The sequence below is a fragment of the Strix uralensis genome, chromosome 2 (genome assembly GCF_047716275.1).
Source record: "Strix uralensis isolate ZFMK-TIS-50842 chromosome 2, bStrUra1, whole genome shotgun sequence".
Taxonomy (NCBI): domain Eukaryota; kingdom Metazoa; phylum Chordata; class Aves; order Strigiformes; family Strigidae; genus Strix; species Strix uralensis.
Window position 1 is genome coordinate 108490900 of NC_133973.1, and position 16676 is coordinate 108507575.

General features: G+C 39.4%; 1 protein-coding gene across 2 annotated transcripts in view; it reads right to left on the reverse strand.

Moving 5' to 3' along the window:
* Window positions 1-16234, reverse strand: part of NEK5 (NIMA related kinase 5) — a 29280-nt gene extending 13046 nt beyond the window's left edge. Inside the window, exons 1-11 of one of the 2 annotated variants that reach the window (XM_074859750.1) lie at window positions 16116-16234; window positions 14433-14570; window positions 12556-12652; window positions 11408-11505; window positions 9367-9450; window positions 9189-9259; window positions 6784-6870; window positions 5607-5661; window positions 3913-4113; window positions 3743-3824; window positions 1998-2131 (exon numbers count right to left, since the gene is read on the reverse strand). In XM_074859750.1, the coding sequence (XP_074715851.1) occupies window positions 1998-2131; window positions 3743-3824; window positions 3913-4113; window positions 5607-5661; window positions 6784-6870; window positions 9189-9259; window positions 9367-9450; window positions 11408-11505; window positions 12556-12652; window positions 14433-14549 (1026 nt within the window). In that variant the 5' untranslated portion in view covers window positions 14550-14570; window positions 16116-16234. Of the gene's footprint in view, window positions 1-1997; window positions 2132-3742; window positions 3825-3912; window positions 4114-5606; window positions 5662-6783; window positions 6871-9188; window positions 9260-9366; window positions 9451-11407; window positions 11506-12555; window positions 12653-14432; window positions 14571-15011; window positions 15061-16115 lie in introns of those variants that run through there. The other variant, XM_074859751.1, reaches the window with a different exon arrangement.
* Window positions 16235-16676: the final 442 nt, after the last annotated feature.

The following is a 16676-nucleotide window of genomic DNA, read 5'->3' on the forward strand; positions in this document are numbered from 1 at the left end:
ACATACTGGACAAATGTAAATCCATGCACCCTTATGGGATGCACCCACAAACACTCAGGGAGCTGGCAGATGTCATTGCAAAGCCATTCTCTAGTATCTTTGCATGATCATAGTAGTGACTGGGAGAAGTGCCCAAGGACCGGGGGAAAGCGAATGTCACTCACATCTTCAAAAAGGGCAGGAAGGAGGACCTAGGAAACTACAGGCTGGTCAGCCTCACCTTAATGCCTAGCAAGGTGATGGAAAAACTAATCCTGTAAACCAGGCACATTAAGGACAAGAAAATCATCAGGAGCAGTCAGCATGGATATATCAAGGGTTAAGTCATGCTTCTACAATGACAAAACTGGAAGGAGTGGCTGATACACCAGAGCGTTGTGCTGCCATCCAGAGGGACCTCAACAGCTGGAGAAATGGGCTGAATGGAACCTCATGGAGTTCAATGAGGGAAAGTGCAAAGTCCTGCACTGTGCACCAGTACACACTGGGGGCCACCCAGCTGGAAAGCAGCTTGGCAGAAAAGGATCTAGGTGTCCTGGTGGACATCAAGTCAACCATGAGCCAACAATGTACCCTTGCTGCAAAGAAGGTGAATGATATCCTGGTCTGCATTAGACAAAGTATCGCCAACAGGATGAGGGAGGTGATCCTTCCCCTCTACTCAGCACTGGTGAGGCCACTCCTGGAGTGTCCAGTGCTGGGCTCCCCAGTACAACAGAGACAGGGACATACCGGAGAGAGTCCAACAAAGAGCCACAAAGATGATTAAGAGACCAGAGCACCTCTCCTATGAGGAAAGGCTGAAAGAGTTCAGACTCTTAAGCCTAGAGAAGGCTCAGGTGAGATCTTATCAATATATATAGATACCTGAAGGGAGGGTGTAAAGAGGAGGGAGCCAGGCTCTTTTCAGTGGTGCCCAGTGACAGGACCAGAGGCTGCAGTTCTGGGAACCCCACAAGACTCTACCATCAGTTAATCCACCGTAACTGCACTGTGCAATTACTGCTGGGAGGTCCCAGATCCTAAATGTGCTTTGCTCTGTGTTCACCAGCATGTACTATATGCTCCTGAACCAAGTAAGAGGCTGGAGACAGCATACAGCTGATACCCAGAGTGAGAAAAGAAGGAGGTGGAAAATGATTGAGGGACACAAATGGTTGCGAAGAACCAGAGTGTCGGGGTTACCATTAGCCGGGGTCCTTATTTCTCCGTGCGGGAACAGGAACGACACAACACCAATGTGATGATCAGATCGTCCATCTTTTTTTTTCCAGTCCTAGTTACATTTATATCCTACTAAGTTCCATACACGCACTCATCTATCTTCTAATAGGCTACAGGTTATCTACATGCGCTGTTCATGCGCCTCTACAAGCATTTGCATTGGTTAATTGCAATTAGCACGTAAAGCCCAAAACTTGCCAAAACTCCCTTATCTCATACCCTGGTTTGCTCAGACTTGTGTGCTTTTGCTGACCACAGGTGTTTCTCACTTATCTGCTATCTTGTGTGTTTTTGCCAGCCTTATTTTGCTGGCCTTGCTTCATCCTTGCATTCTTCTGCCCGCACTAACTTTCCCCCAGCGCGGCCCAGACTCCTACACCGGAGTTTGTTGTAATAGTATCTGAGACAAGGGCAATGGGTGCCAGTGGTTTTGCCCATGAAGGGTTGAGGTAAGAGAATCAGTGTATTTGGACCTATAGCAAAAATGCAAACAGAGTTTATTTGCCTTTGTGCAATGTAAATGCAAAGTGTGACTGATTCCTTTTGTTACAAAGGACCATACTTAAGCAGCCAAAATTCAGTGTTTCCCACTTATGTTTTCTAAAACACCTCTTCTGAGCCTTCAGGAGTGTTTAACTGTTTCCACTGACTTAGTGTAGGCATTAAGCTGAATTTAATACATCTCGATGAAGCCTTTTAAAGGGTATTTTCTAAGAGCAGGAATTTGCCTTTTGAAGTTTATTAAACATTAAGAGAATGTGGATGCACAATACCTGAAAAATAGGCTGTTGCCCTCTTGAAGGAGGTTTCCATTCATTTCTTTGAAATAATTCCTGTTTGACAGGTACCACCATTTCAGATTCTGGAGGAACTTGGTCCTGGACTCTCCTTTTTTGAAGTTTGTGTGCTTTTTAACGATAACAGATTAAAAGGTTACCTTCTGTGCTCTCTACATGATTAACGATAATGTAGTTGCAAACCATAGTAGGGTGCATACAGCTAATGCTGACAGTCTGGGCTAACAAACACTCTTTATGTCCTTTCATCATCATCATCACCATACTTCACACTTCCTAGGCCTTTTGCCCTTCATTCTTAGAATGACTTTTTGGAAAACGTTATGATTTAATGCACTCAAATAAAGTGGATCTTATTGACTAGTTTTGCAAAGAAGCACACTAAATAAAAGGAAGGCCTCTATAAACTAGAATGCTGATTTGATGCTAGTACCAAGAACAGAAAACAGGCCTGATTCTTTGGCTCAGATTTCATTGGAGGTTAGGTGTCTACCTGCTTAGGCATTCCCTTTCTAAACCTAGCCCTCAGTATTCTACAAATCACTATGTTGTAGTCCTTGGGAAATCTGAAAAGAAGGGCTGCAAAGGGAAAAAATTAGTTTATCAGTTTCCCAGGTAGGAGAATAAAAGTACACACCATTCCAGTTTGGTCAGTCAGTATTTTGCAAGATCTTATCTGCAAAAATGAAAAGTAGTGTCCTTGCTAGGATTAAGTAGTTTCTAAATGAGTTCTGAATTTTTCCTGAGTAACGACTGTCAGAGTATCATGTCTAGAAGAAAAAATATATGAAAATTATGAGTATATGACCATAGACACTTTTTAAAATGCCGAAGTGACTTAGGTGTTCAGGTGCCTCTGTCCAAATTGCATTAGACCTTAGGGCAGATAAATCACATTTACAAAATAATATGGGTTCCTACACTACTGAAGAACTTTTCTGGGGGAAAAAAAAAAAGTCCACAGCATAGTTAAGTAACTATGCTGGTTTATTTTCACAGATGTGTTTAAACTACTTTAATACCTTCAAAGATAAATTTGAGGAATAATTATGATATACTGAAGAATACAAAATTAGGAAAATATTATGGTGCCAGAAACGTCATACGTTCAGCAGTTCATACAGACATACATACCATTTAGTCGCATCCATGTTTTCTAAGAATGCGCATACACAATCTGATCTATCAATGAGCACTAAACCAAATAGAGTTCATTGTCTCTCACAACTTAATCTAATTTATAATATTTTGTAAAATACATTTTCATTATTTTGTAAAATACCATGAAGCAAGTTTTACAAGATTTTTATATTTTTGCACATAGCTTGGCAAAATGAAGCAAGGATGTTTGTCATGTGACAGAACTACACTGCATCTAAACTAAAGCCTCTCAGTTTTGTAAATTCTGTTCTTAAAAGAATTAAGATTAACATTTCAGCACGTTCCTATGGCAGCTTTTTTAGCTGAACATTGCTAATGAGCAGGTCTTAAAGTTGTCTTTTCTCGAACAGAACAGCAATACTGTTTCTACTGTTGCAGTTCCCTCCTCTTTTTATTTTCAACTCTGTGTGAAACTCTTGTGTCCAAATGTGCCTGAAAGACTGCTGGACAAAGTTATAGCCATCAAGTATATCATAACTAACATATCTAGTTATCTATAATATCTATATATATCTATAGATAACTATCATAACTAGTGTACAACTAATGTTAAATAATACCTTGTATCAGCTTGGCTCCAGGCTGTGATTCTGAAGGCCTTTTTCTATGTATCACAGTGTGTCCAAGTTCTTCCTGTGATATCTGTAAGCAAAAAGGTATCTGATAGAACTGTTTATACTACTCTGATATACATTTTTACTCTCAGCAAGCAGCAGTAAAAGGCACTCACCTCAGGGGGTAAATACCTGAGAACGAGCTTCTGCAAGAAGGGCTTCCTTAGAATAGAGCTGATAGATGGTCGATCTCTTGGAGATATTTTAAACAACTGGGAAATTAATATCCTCAATTCATATGAATAGTTGGGAGACACTGGATGAAAATGTCCTCTGCAGATCTTCAGCACCAGCTGGTGCAAACTATTGCCTTCAAACTTAATCAATTAAAACAGTAAAAAGAAGACAGTAAGTACTGCTGGTTGGAAACGATGGACTAGACACTCCAACTTGAAAACAGGTACTTGATGACAGAAGCCCTATGCTATGCAATCTCTTCACAAATCCTTTCTCGCTATCCATAGATTGCTGTGGAAAATTAATATAACTACTCTGATTGTATTTTCTGGTTACGTTCTCCTGTTTCAGTTGCACAACTCAGCAGGTCTGATAGCTTTTGTACCTGGAAGAGTTTTATTCATACTCTGCTGTCATACAGTAGCAACTTTTTCAGAATGAAACATGATTTATTTTGCCAAAAACTGTTCAACAGAAACCTGCATACATACTATCTTCACAGTGTTCACCTTCAAAACCTCACTCCACGCAATTTAGCCTCTGTGTTCTGTGTTCTCTCAGGAACCAAGGTATAATCTCTGATTTTTTTAACAATTGATGCTACTCAGATAACTCAGCCCTCTCAGTTCAGCAGATCTCTTAACAGGTCAGCATCAATATAGTTTTAAGGGCCTTAGACAGGAAAAACTAATCTTGAAAGCAGCTTCTTTCTAAAATTGCCATTTTATTTACTTGAGTATTTTGAAGGTGTTGTAACCAAAAGTTGCCATAGCTTCATTCGCATTTCCTGTCTACATCAGCATCTAGTCCCTGCCTTCAAATAAAACAAAATGGGCAGCAATACAGAATACAACAGCTTACATTCATAAGAAGTAATCCTAATGTTTTCTCATTTTGTGAAATCTGGAATTTTTCTCAGCAGTATCCCCTTGCTCTCAGCTCAGCACAAGTGCTCTCCCTATCAGTGATGCTCTGCCTTCTCCTGCATCCAAGCTCAGCAAAAGGTCAACTTCTGCTGGCCCCAGGAATCCGATTATTTTCCTGTTGTCAGGATTAGTATCTGTTGTGTTCCCCTCTCCACATAATACTCACAGGCTGAGGATTATCTGAGGCTCAGATCAGGCTGAGGACAACACAGCTTCCTGAAGATGCTATCTGTTATCTTTTGACATAAATGTGCTTCCAAACAAAACTAAAACTTTATCAAGATGCCTCTGAGGACTCAAACTGCTTGCCAGGGAAATGTGGATTTCAAATTCTTTAGTAAGTAAAGATTGGTATTTTCAAATAAAAATTAGTAAAAGTATATGCCTAAAGCCTAACCTTTAAGTTTGGCTTTAATTCTTTAAATTGTTTATCTGCCCCTTCAAAAAGTTTTGCACTTATTAAAGAGTAAATGTATGCTTGAGATGTGTGTGCGTATAAACTGTGGAAATACAACGTAATACATTGTATTTTAGTATGCACAAAACAGATACAATAATGAAAAACGAAACACTGGCAGTCATTCTTTTGTATCAATAAGTAAATTGAAAGTAATTCTAGCAGCTGCCTATAAATACTATTATTACTACAGTTTTTGCAGGCTATCTGTTTTAATAGTATGATATTGATCTGATTCTATGGTACTTACAGGATGCTTTAGTGCACATAGTTCATAAAGTACACAGCCAAGAGACCAAATATCTCTGTGAATAAAAAGTAATTAAAATTTCAGGGAAAAGACTATAATATTTTCATACATGTAATCAGTACCTATCCTCAGCTCTCAAATTTATTAACATTATTCCATCACAGATTAAAATTGGTGCAACTTTAAATTTTTCTTAAGACGCACTGAAAATAACAACCTGAAATTTCTTTCTAGTTGTGGTACCAATGTTTCTACAATACTCAGCTAGGTACTACAATTATGGACAAGGCACATGACATAGAGAATGCCTGGTTAATACTCCTAGCAGGGTGAAGGGCAAAGCTATCTCTGGCTGACTTGATAGTTAAGGAGACAGTAAGGGAGTAAACTTGTGTGAATAGCAGCTTAGATCTGAGATGCTAGTCTGGGTTCCAGGATATTTGGTGTTGATCATGTCCCACACACAGAGAAGGGGCTCTAGCTCACTCAGCACCTGACTTTTCAGTGCTTCTCTTCTTGTTATTTTGGTATTTTGAGTTAAGCCTGAGTGAGCCTTTATAATTCTCAGACCTATTTGTCTTTCCTGCAGGTGACTACTGCAAAATTCCAGAATTGCCAACCTAGCAGCTTTCATTTTAGTGTATTTTTATAAATCATAAATGAGTGTATCAAAAAGTCATAAACTTGGAACTGAAAAGAGCCATACTTGCATTGGTTGCTACACATTGGAAACACAGACAGAAATGTAGTATTTGATGGAGAACCAGATAAAGCAAAGGAAAAAAATTCTATTTTACATTTCATGCTACTACTAACAAGGATTATTAAAAGAAAATGAGATTAAGCTTTAAGTTTACAGTACAAATAATTTTATAAAAACAAATATATAATTATGTTAAGCCTGTAGATTAATCGCAAGAAATGAATGATTGCTATACTCGGGACACTGTGAGTCAAAATACAACTGACAGTGTTGTATAGTATAACATAGTTGTTGTATATGTGACTGATGCACCTAATAATTGTACACGATAATACAGAACTTCACGAAGGGTGACACGTGAAATTCCTGGTGCTCTGCAGAAATACTGATTTAAACCATGATATTACTAAAATAAGTTCTCGCATGCCTGCATGACCTCATGCACAAGTGTATGAAGGAAAGACAGAGACTTACGTTTTATTATTATATGGTCGATTTTCACAGATCTCAGGTGACAGATAATAGGGGGTCCCTACACAGGTATGGGCAAACTCCATAGTGCTAATGAAAAACAATGAACAAAAAGGCTTACGCATTCAAAAAGTTTACAAGCAATTGAACTAGAGGCTTCTGTGCCCCAGCTGAATAGCCCATGGGGGACATTACTTTTGCCCTCCAGTAGTTGAATAATGGAACACCCCAAGAAAAAGTAAAGTATTTCCCAATTCTGTGTAAAAATGACCAACTGTTTTAATAGTGGAGACCATTTGTACTTCAACAGAAAGCACAAGAATTCTCTTTTCCCCAGTTTTCACCAGCATTGTAATCAACATTTTCAAGGAATGTTTACCATTAACACAGAACTCTGAAAGTTGTCAAACACACAGCAAAACATTAGAAGTCTCTAACATACTTATTGAACTAAGAATATCGTAGGTGGTAGTCAGTCACACAAGCCAGAAACAGTGGAAGGAAGTGCTGCCCAGAAACTAAAGCAGGAGTAAATGAGTTCTAGATCCATCTTTGCTGCTGACTTGTGAAGGTGTAGCCAAATAGCACCGGTTGCATTCATTTCACTTGCTTTTAGATACCTGCACTATGGATGTCATCAAGAGTCACTGAGAAGTCAGTGGAGAGAAACAGGTACTCACAGAGTGTGACCCCTCTCTATACTAGATGCCAATAGAAGTTTTAAGTTACACTCTTTATAGAGTATATGAAGTCTGAGGTGCCACAGACACCTAACTACAAGTAAGTGGACACTACTGCATTTTGAAGTGGAGAATGGAGATGACAATGCCTTTGTATCCCCAGGGGAGGAGGAAAAGAGAGCCTGAGAAACTTAATTCACTTGTTATATAAGGAAAAGTACTATCAAGCTCCAATTATTTCATTGTATAAGCCTATTAAATACTCTTTAAAATGTCTGTACTTGGACATTCAACTTCTGAGGTCTACTTCCTATCTGCTATGTACTATTCTGCTGTGTAGGAGCAATCCTTAAAGCAATTATTCCCAGAACACTTCTGAAGGTAGGCACTTTCTACATAAGTAGTTTACACATGGAGAGTTGAGGCACTGACAGTAGGTCCATGCTTCACAAAAAACACACCACAAAGGTACGAGAGCTGGCAGAGACTGCAGCTAGAACAACGATACCCATGGCATATCCCTGGCAACGAGAAGGCTTGGATCAAGGTAGGATCCAAACATGCATTCAATCGAATACACTCCAACTCTTAGCAAGACTTCCTAGCTCTGATGCACCACTGAACTTGCAAAGTTATGTAGGCCTAAATCCAAAGCCAATCTGATGCAGCCTTGAAATTACATGGTCTGTATGTCCATGTGAAGAATGCATAAAGATACCCAATACATGTACACAGTTAAGTACATCTGAAGAGTGTAAGTACATATGAGAGAGATATCTATGATGGTTAAAGTTATCTGTTCTCCTTACCGATGCTGTGTAGACAGAAATGTGGTTAAACTTACACTGGCTTAATTTAGGAATAGGAAAAGTTTTAACAAGTGAGTTGCAGCAGGTGGAGTACAAAGAATCTGAGAAGGACTGATACCAGTGGGATAATCTACAAAATGATCAACAGGGGAACTCACCTTTCAACACAATGTTGAATTAAATTATGGACCTTCCTTGCCACAATATCCTGCCAAGGTCAAAGATAATCAAACAGCTCAAAAAGAGATCAAATTCAAACACTGTCCTGTTGTTAGCATGCATCCTGGCATGTTTTGGCCACACCAAAAAGCACTCTCCTAGACAACAGCTGGCCACTATGCAGGATAGGCCAGCCTTATCCCCAGAGTCAGAAAGGATAAGGCTACCCTCTTTGGGAGAACAGAGTTTAGCCATACAGATGCAAGCCATGCTGTGCCATGCCATTTACTCTCAGGCCAAGAGAGTGGGTTCTGGACCTTTTAAAAAAATTACTATAGGCACAGTGTTGGAGAACATACCAAAAAAATCTGTACAAACTCTTTTCTCATACTCTTTCCTAAGTTTTTAACACTCTTCACCTTCTTTTTTATGAGGCACCAGAAACAATTATCAACAGCTGCAGCAGCAGGAGCTGTGCCTCCAGAATCTCTTTATGTCAGTTCCACAGAGAGTAGGGAAAGATCCCCACCCTATGTCCTGTACATTAACAGTTACTAGGCTAGATACATCTGTGGTTTCATGCAGGACCTCATGTTTTAGGACAACAGAAAAAAAATGTAGTGCCAGACAGACCCTTTGCGTCCCAGACCTCTTGAACAAGCACAGTCCACAAATAATTTGCACATTCAGGTTGCGTTCTGAACATTTAGAAAGAGTCTCATTTGGTGTAGGTCACAGACTAATTAAAAAAGGTGCTTACCTGTTCAACTGTCTTGCTATGCCAAAGTCCCCAAGCTTTGCTATCCTTCCATTATTGCTAAGAAAAATGTTCTGCAAATAAAAACAAAACTGATATGTGAAAATGAAACATGGCAGAGCTTCTTAAGCATATCTTTTACAAGACAAAACCACCCCCTTTCCAGTGCCAGTTTTATTACCTGTGCCTTTACATCTCTGTGTAAAATCTTCTTGTCATGAATATACTTCAAGCCCAAGGAGATCTGCACAAACCAACTCAGAATCTGCAGTGAAAGATAAAGGGAACAGATATCTATAAATCTGTGTGACTCTAATGTCCAATGGGGCACCTTACTGAAGTATATAAAAGACAACAACAAAATCTAAAATATGAAGAGCATATACAGTATAAAATAGTAATAAATAATATTTTTCAAATTAATGCCATATTCTTTTCCTTTCCTTTTTTAGTGCTGTCACAAATGGAAATAGATACCTGCTCCACTTTCCTTATCCCCATCAAACTTTCACTGACTGTTACAGGGTGAGTACTCGAACAAGGACTGAAGAATCAAGTCAAAGGACAGTAAGAATACCAGACCTTTATTTAGAAATGAGTAAGTTCAAATAACAGCTTTGACAACAACAATTGGAAAGTGTCTTCTTAATCCTCAGTGGTGGAAGTCATACCACCCAGTATTATATTTGTAGTCTTACCAAATGTGGTCCAGAAAAAAAACAGAAACAAAGGATGAAGGGCTGAAATGTGGTGAAAGAAAGGATCTATGAAGAAACTTACACAATAAGTAAGCACACAAATTCATCATTTATCCTTGACCCAGTACAGCTTTTAAACATATATTTAACTTCAAATATACATGTGTTTTCTTGAATAAGGGCCTTCTGACTTAATTCAGAAACAAAAGTACACTGTCCTTATACGCTTCTCTATTTAGGAAAACTGGTGGTCAAAGACTTCGATTCAAGTAATAATCTTCTATTTGTAAAGCTTCACATTAAGCAGATGATTTCTTGAATAGGGCTGATGCCACAAATGAGACTTTCTTAGCCATACATTTCAAAATATAAAGATATTTTAACAACATTATGTTAAATTGGGCAATTTGCTTTTCTTTCTTGATTGGCAGATGTATCTTTAGTTTCTATAGTCCATTCTTCTGTCTGTACTTCCTTTGCCTTTCTTTAGGTATGTATTATTCTGTCTTGTTGTCAAGGGGTTTGTGTGTGTTTGTTCTTTCTTTTGTGTTTTCATGATCTGTGGTTTTGTCCTCTCTCTATTTTCTCTCATGTTCTCTACCTTTAGTATGACTCCCAATAGGATCTTAGAATCATTATTACTGAAGCAGTAATTCACTTTCAACTAACTTCTATGCTAAGGAGTTCTTCATTTACTACTAAAGCAAAAAGATAAGTCACAATACTTCTTTCTTTTTTCCACTTTTATGCTTAAGAATATATTCCCACTAACAGGTTGGATACTATCTAGTTTTTAGGTAAATTTTTATTGTACCCGCAAAAGTAGAAGACTATGCATGATTAAATAACCTCAGAGTTCAGTACACTAAGTCAGATACATAAGAGAACATTTTCTTCAGAAAGTTAAGAGTTAGTAAAAAAATAAAGGAATAAGTAAGGAATAGTGAGAAATTCTGTTTCTGTGAATTGCAATACCTATCATACTGACCTATTTACAAAATAAAATACATGTGAACATGGTCCAAAAGCAGTCATATGTCTGGGCTTGTTTCTCTGTGCTGGGTTAACAATTTAAACAGCATCAGAGAAGTCTTGACCCAAACTAAATGGATGAGAAATTTACCATTGTACCATTGATGTCACTATAAAGCAGGATATGCCATGATGCAGACAGCATAAACAAATGAGGAATTTGTATATAATATATCCCCCCATAATTCTAAAACACCATTTAAAAAAAAGTCTTTATGGCTTAATAGGTACACTACTAATAAAAAGTACATCCACAATGGAAGGAGCAATGGAAGGGAGGGGGGATAAAAAGGGCATCAAAATACTACTAATTAATTAAGACCTTAAAGCAGTGTAAAAAGCAAACTTTCAATTCCAATTAAAATTACCAAAGTTTCTTTAAAACATTCTATTATTTTAACAGGCCAGAAAAGAAACAGTAGCTAGTACTGGATAATTCAAACCATGTGGTTTATACAATATATTCTTTCCTCTAAAGATAACTTCTTTCACCTGGTCCTCGTCAAACAGCACTCCATGCTGCATATTTATCCGCTTCATTAAATCTCCACCATCACAGTATTCCATCACAATATATAGCTTGTTCTTTTCTGAAAGAAAAAGTATAATTTTTCCTTTATTGTTTTATTACTCATTAACACAGCAATAAATTCTTTTTATTTTATATGGTCCTTCTTTCAAAAGGGAGTAGTTAATCCTCTACCTACTCCTCCATTTCAAAGAGTAATGGAGAAAAAATGGATACTTCCAGTGAAACCTGATGCAAAACTAAGACATGAAAATATATTTAAGTGGAGATTCACCAGAATATTAAACACATGAGAAAACCCTCAAGAGGCCAGACTGATAGAAAGACAGATGTTCTTACAAGGAATGCTTAGCAGAATGCTTCATAGTTGGGATCGTTCCGCAATAATACCTAAGTATACAGTTAGGCTCAGGGAAAAGTTTAACAGTAGACAGTGCTCAAACAGTAGAAACAAACAGCAGGGGCTACTTAATATGGAAACTCACCCTATTCCTACCCCTCTGGGGCCCAGAAAACTACCAGATTTATGTGTCTCTTAAAACTTTTACAGTTCTGATCACAGAAAACAAATTGAATGGAAGCTGTAACTATAGCATTCATTACATGAGGCATTGCTTATGACAGATGTCAACAGGAAATACAAATATAGGGAATTAGCTTTTATGGAGAACAGACTTCCTTCTACCTCTTTTGGTCCTGAAGAATTCTGCATCCTTGAGTGATACTTCAAAATATGGCTCAAGACAGAAGACCAACAGGACCTATTTCTTGCTATACTCAAAAACTCTCTTCTTCTATTGAAACTCCTAGAAAAGTCTCATTAAAACTCTGGACTCCTATTGAAGATCAAGATCAAAGTTCAGCTCAAGCAATGCAGTCACCCCAGGATCTAGCATTCATGCCACAATACCTTAGGTCCCACCCACACACATACAGAGGGCAAGTGATGACTGAATTTGATACCTCATGTTCATTTTTAGGAGTTGGGACCTGTCCCCACTGGTGGGTAAAGGGTTGGGGACAGGCTTAGGGTTGGGCAATATTAACAAGGTAGGTTTTGCTGCCTTCCACTCCTATAATCACAAATAAAACAAAAATCTTAAAAGTAAACCTTGCAAAGAAGCATAGAAGGTTACAATATTTGCATGCTTCATCTTGGCCAGAAGAATGACTTCTTTCTGAGAGGCTTCCTTTTCTTTCACAGGCATCTACAAAGAATTAAGAAACTATATGCTAGCAATGATATATTTAACTCTTTTCAAAAATAGTTGCATCATTATCAAACCATTCCCGCAAATAGAAAAACACTGTGTACCCAGGTGATGCAGAAATATTATAAAATATGATGTATGTATAATGTAAAATATCAGTTTGCAGTATACGCTTGGAAATATATTGGAACATTACTGAAGTCAAACCAAATTATGACATTTTACAAACAGGCAAATGTATACCTTTAAACTTTTTACACAAATGCTATTGCTAAGCTAGCTGATGAATAGAGTTAAACTCTAAAGTTAAACTTCCCTTAAGTATTTGAAGAATAAGGGTCTAGATGATTCTGTATTCTTAATATGGATGATCTTGGAAGAATAAAGTAAAAAGAAAAAAAGTCCTTCATCTTACTGGCATTATGAGTTCTTGAAACATTTCGGGCAAACTCTTTGCCCTGTTACATTAAATGAAAAACTTCTATTTGGTTCATTGTGATTACATCAATCTTACTTAAAAATTCATGTCTGATTATCCATCCATCAAAATGTCCTCTTGTATTTATAAAAAGTTTCTTACCCTCATTCTTAGGAAATAATTTTGAAACATAATCCTCAAAGATTCAAAAATCAGAAAGTGAATGAAACACACTCTATCATAAAAAAAATCTTATGACTTCAAAGTAGTAATTTTCTGTATCCAGCTCCTGATTGTTGAACAAGTAGGATCCACAATAATATTTTATTAACTTCCATTTTTCTATTTTGCGTACATCAAAATCTAAGATTAGAAATGCATGTTTTTTATTGGTCATGAGCATAGAGAGAAACTATTTTTTTATTTAGCTGTCATTACTAGCATATAATTTTTTCTGGGTTTGAATCTGGAAGTTATACAGCTCTTTCTAGAACTAATGTATAAAAATTTATTCATCTATTATAATTCCCTAATATATTAGAAATTCACTAGTGTGGCCCAGAATAGCAAAAGACCCGTCAAAACCACATAGGCACTCACTGAAATTTACTGCTGAAACTCATGTGTTGAAATCACAGGGAGTTTAATTGCCTGTCTCTCTGGAACTAGATACAGGAGTGGTACTCCTCTGATACTTCAGCTAGTGACCCTAGCCTGCCTCTGCAGTCAACAGAAGGAAAGAGCGCTTTTATGCTCTGATTCAGCTCATTCTAAAATAGAAGTCTAAAACACACACGATCAACAGCTTCCTAAAAAGCTGTATTTCTCTTGTTCTCCTACAAAGGGAGTCTAGCCAAGCAGCTCAGATGCTAACAGCTACAGAACAGAAAATTAAAATCAGATGAGATGAATCAAGCTACCATAAACATAAATGAGAACTGGAAAGACTCCATTTTGAATTGCTCATGTCTGAAAATATGGATGTGGAAAAAAAAAGGAAATAAAAAAGTTTAGAGAAATGTATCACAAAATTGTGGTTTGCTATTTCAGTGGCAATAGTTTCACTGTAGTTGAATCATCTATTATAAAATTTGAATTAGGTAGTGTTATGCATTGTAGGTAGAAGTTCTGAAAGGAACAAAAATGCAGTAAAAGGTAAACGGTTAATAGCAAAATACATTTTGTCTGTGCTTGTAAAATCATTAAATTAGCAAAGAGTAGTCTTCAGAAAGTTTAACTCTATATAATCAAGATGGAACTACAAAGGAGATAAAACATAAGCCAAGTTCATACCCTAGCTAAATGCAATTAGCAGTCAGGTAAGTAACAGTCATTATCATTCAGGTTTTGTTGTTTTACCTTAGTTAAATTGATCTCTTTGATAACACACTGCTCGTTATCCACTTTTCCTTTTGCCAAGAATATTCTGCCAAAAGATCCTTCTCCAATTTTTTTAATGATTTCATATTTATCCATGATGTTGTCTTAAAGTAGTGTCTAAAATAAAAAAGGCCCGAAATTAGTATTGCAAATAGTCAGTGCTGTAACATCTGTGTTTGTGCTACTGAAATAGACGCTACCTTTTAAGACTGTCATTTTTATCACATTTTTATTACATTTTGTCACATTTTTATTACTGCTGCTGATTATTCCTAAAAATTTAATCTCCTGGAAGTCTGCAAATGATTGCAGATCTGAACTTTCAATAAGCATCAAGTTTATGAGTGTCTCATAAAGAAAAGCTTGAAGTTTAGTCCTAGTACACCCTAAAGTTAAAACATGGGAAGGCAGTAGAAAGAACTATGTAAGATTGTGGTATGATTTTGGAAAGCCTGACTCATTATTTCCTGAAGTTAACAACACTGCATAATATTAAAATAACTTTTAATGGAAAAAATATATTTAATGTTGATTTAGTTTAAACTAATGTGATCTAACGTTGGTAGCAAAACGAAAATCCATTGCATTTTGCAGGAGACCACAGTCAAGTGCAGTCGAGCGTTAGTAGTCGTCTGGAAACCTCCGGCAAAAACGGTAATGCCACTGGGTACTTACAACGTACCTGTAAGCAAAGTAACACATCTAAGTATGAGCAAGCACTATAAAACTGTTCTTATTAGTTGGCCTGAGTTTCAGCAAGGGAGATTTGCTAAGATACTAGAAGGCCAGGCTACCTCGGGAGCCCGTGCGGCCTCCATGACCGGCCCTTCCTGAAGGCCACTTCGACAGCGCAGGCAGGGTGTCCTCCAGGCATTTATAATTTAGGTATTTGGGACAACGCCAGCTCCTGTTCGCAGTCACTGGTGAGAAGCAGCCCCTCGGGACAGCCGGGCCTCTCACACAGGCGCGACGAGCTGTCCCCGGGCAGGGGTGTGCTGCCCGCCACGGCCCGGGCCCCTCACCCACCAGCCTGCTTCTCCCCCCCCAGGGCCCGGCCTCTGCCGGCAGCGCAACGGCAGCGGGGCGGTGAGGGCGGCAGGGCCAGACCTCCGGCAGGGCGGCGGGGCTCGACCGCCACCACCCGCCGCGGGGGGCGGTGGAGGCGGCCACCGCCCCCCTCGCAGCAGGACCCACGCAGAATCCCGGGCGGTGGGCTACACCCTCCTGCAGGGGGGCCGGGACTGAGGCACTCAGGTGGCACGGGGAAGGGAAGCCGGCGGGGGAGCCGCTCTGCGGGCCGCGCCGGCGGATGGCCATCGGCCGCCCTTCCCGCGCCGCCTGTGGTGCCGTCGCCATGGCCACCGGGCGCGCCAGGAGGGCAGCCCTTGGCGGTGTCCCCCTCCCCTGCGGCCCAGCCCGGCCCGGCCCGGCCCGGCTGGGCCTGGCCAGCCGCCGGGGGACGCGATACCTGCGTGCTCCCGGCCGCCTCCGGAGCCCCCACGGGCAGGAGGAGGAGCCCTCCCCAGGCTCCGTGCCCCCTCCCCGGCAGAGGTGTGGCGTTTGAAGCGGTGCGACGGCCGCAGCCAGGGCCGGAGCGGCTGCCGGGGACGACGAGGGCCCGTCGGAAGGAGCAGGAGCCTATTTCCCTCACGCAAACCGCACCTTCCTCCCACGACGAGCGCCTTTTGCTTAGGGTGGTCAGTAACAGAAGTAGGGTGGACCAAAAGAAAATCTCGACTGCCTCAAGTTCTTCAATGCTTGGCAGAGCATCACGTACCAGCCTATGTGCACATGGGAGGCGCGGTATGAAATGGCTCAGTATCAAATCCACAGATTTCCTAAAGCTTTTCTTATGTGTTGTTCTCTAATACTATTTATTACATGGACACAGTCCAGAACAACTTTCCCAGGAGAACTCTGCTGGGAGTGTTTTGGCTCTCCCCTGCCATGCCTCTCTTGAAAAATGACTATTCAGTACCCAGTAGCCAGCACAGAGCACAAATGTGTCATTGCCCATAATGCTTTCTGCAGCAGAAGTGTGTCTCCTTATCAAAATTGGAAAAATTGTCCTTATGAACAAATTAGCTTCCTTCCACACATGCCATGGCATCTATAAAAACCTCTTCATTGAAGTAGTTAAGGTAAAAGCTCAGCTTTGTGAGTTTGCAGAGGATTAATAATTGCATGAACTAAAGCCTCAGAAATTTAGCATACCTACATGTT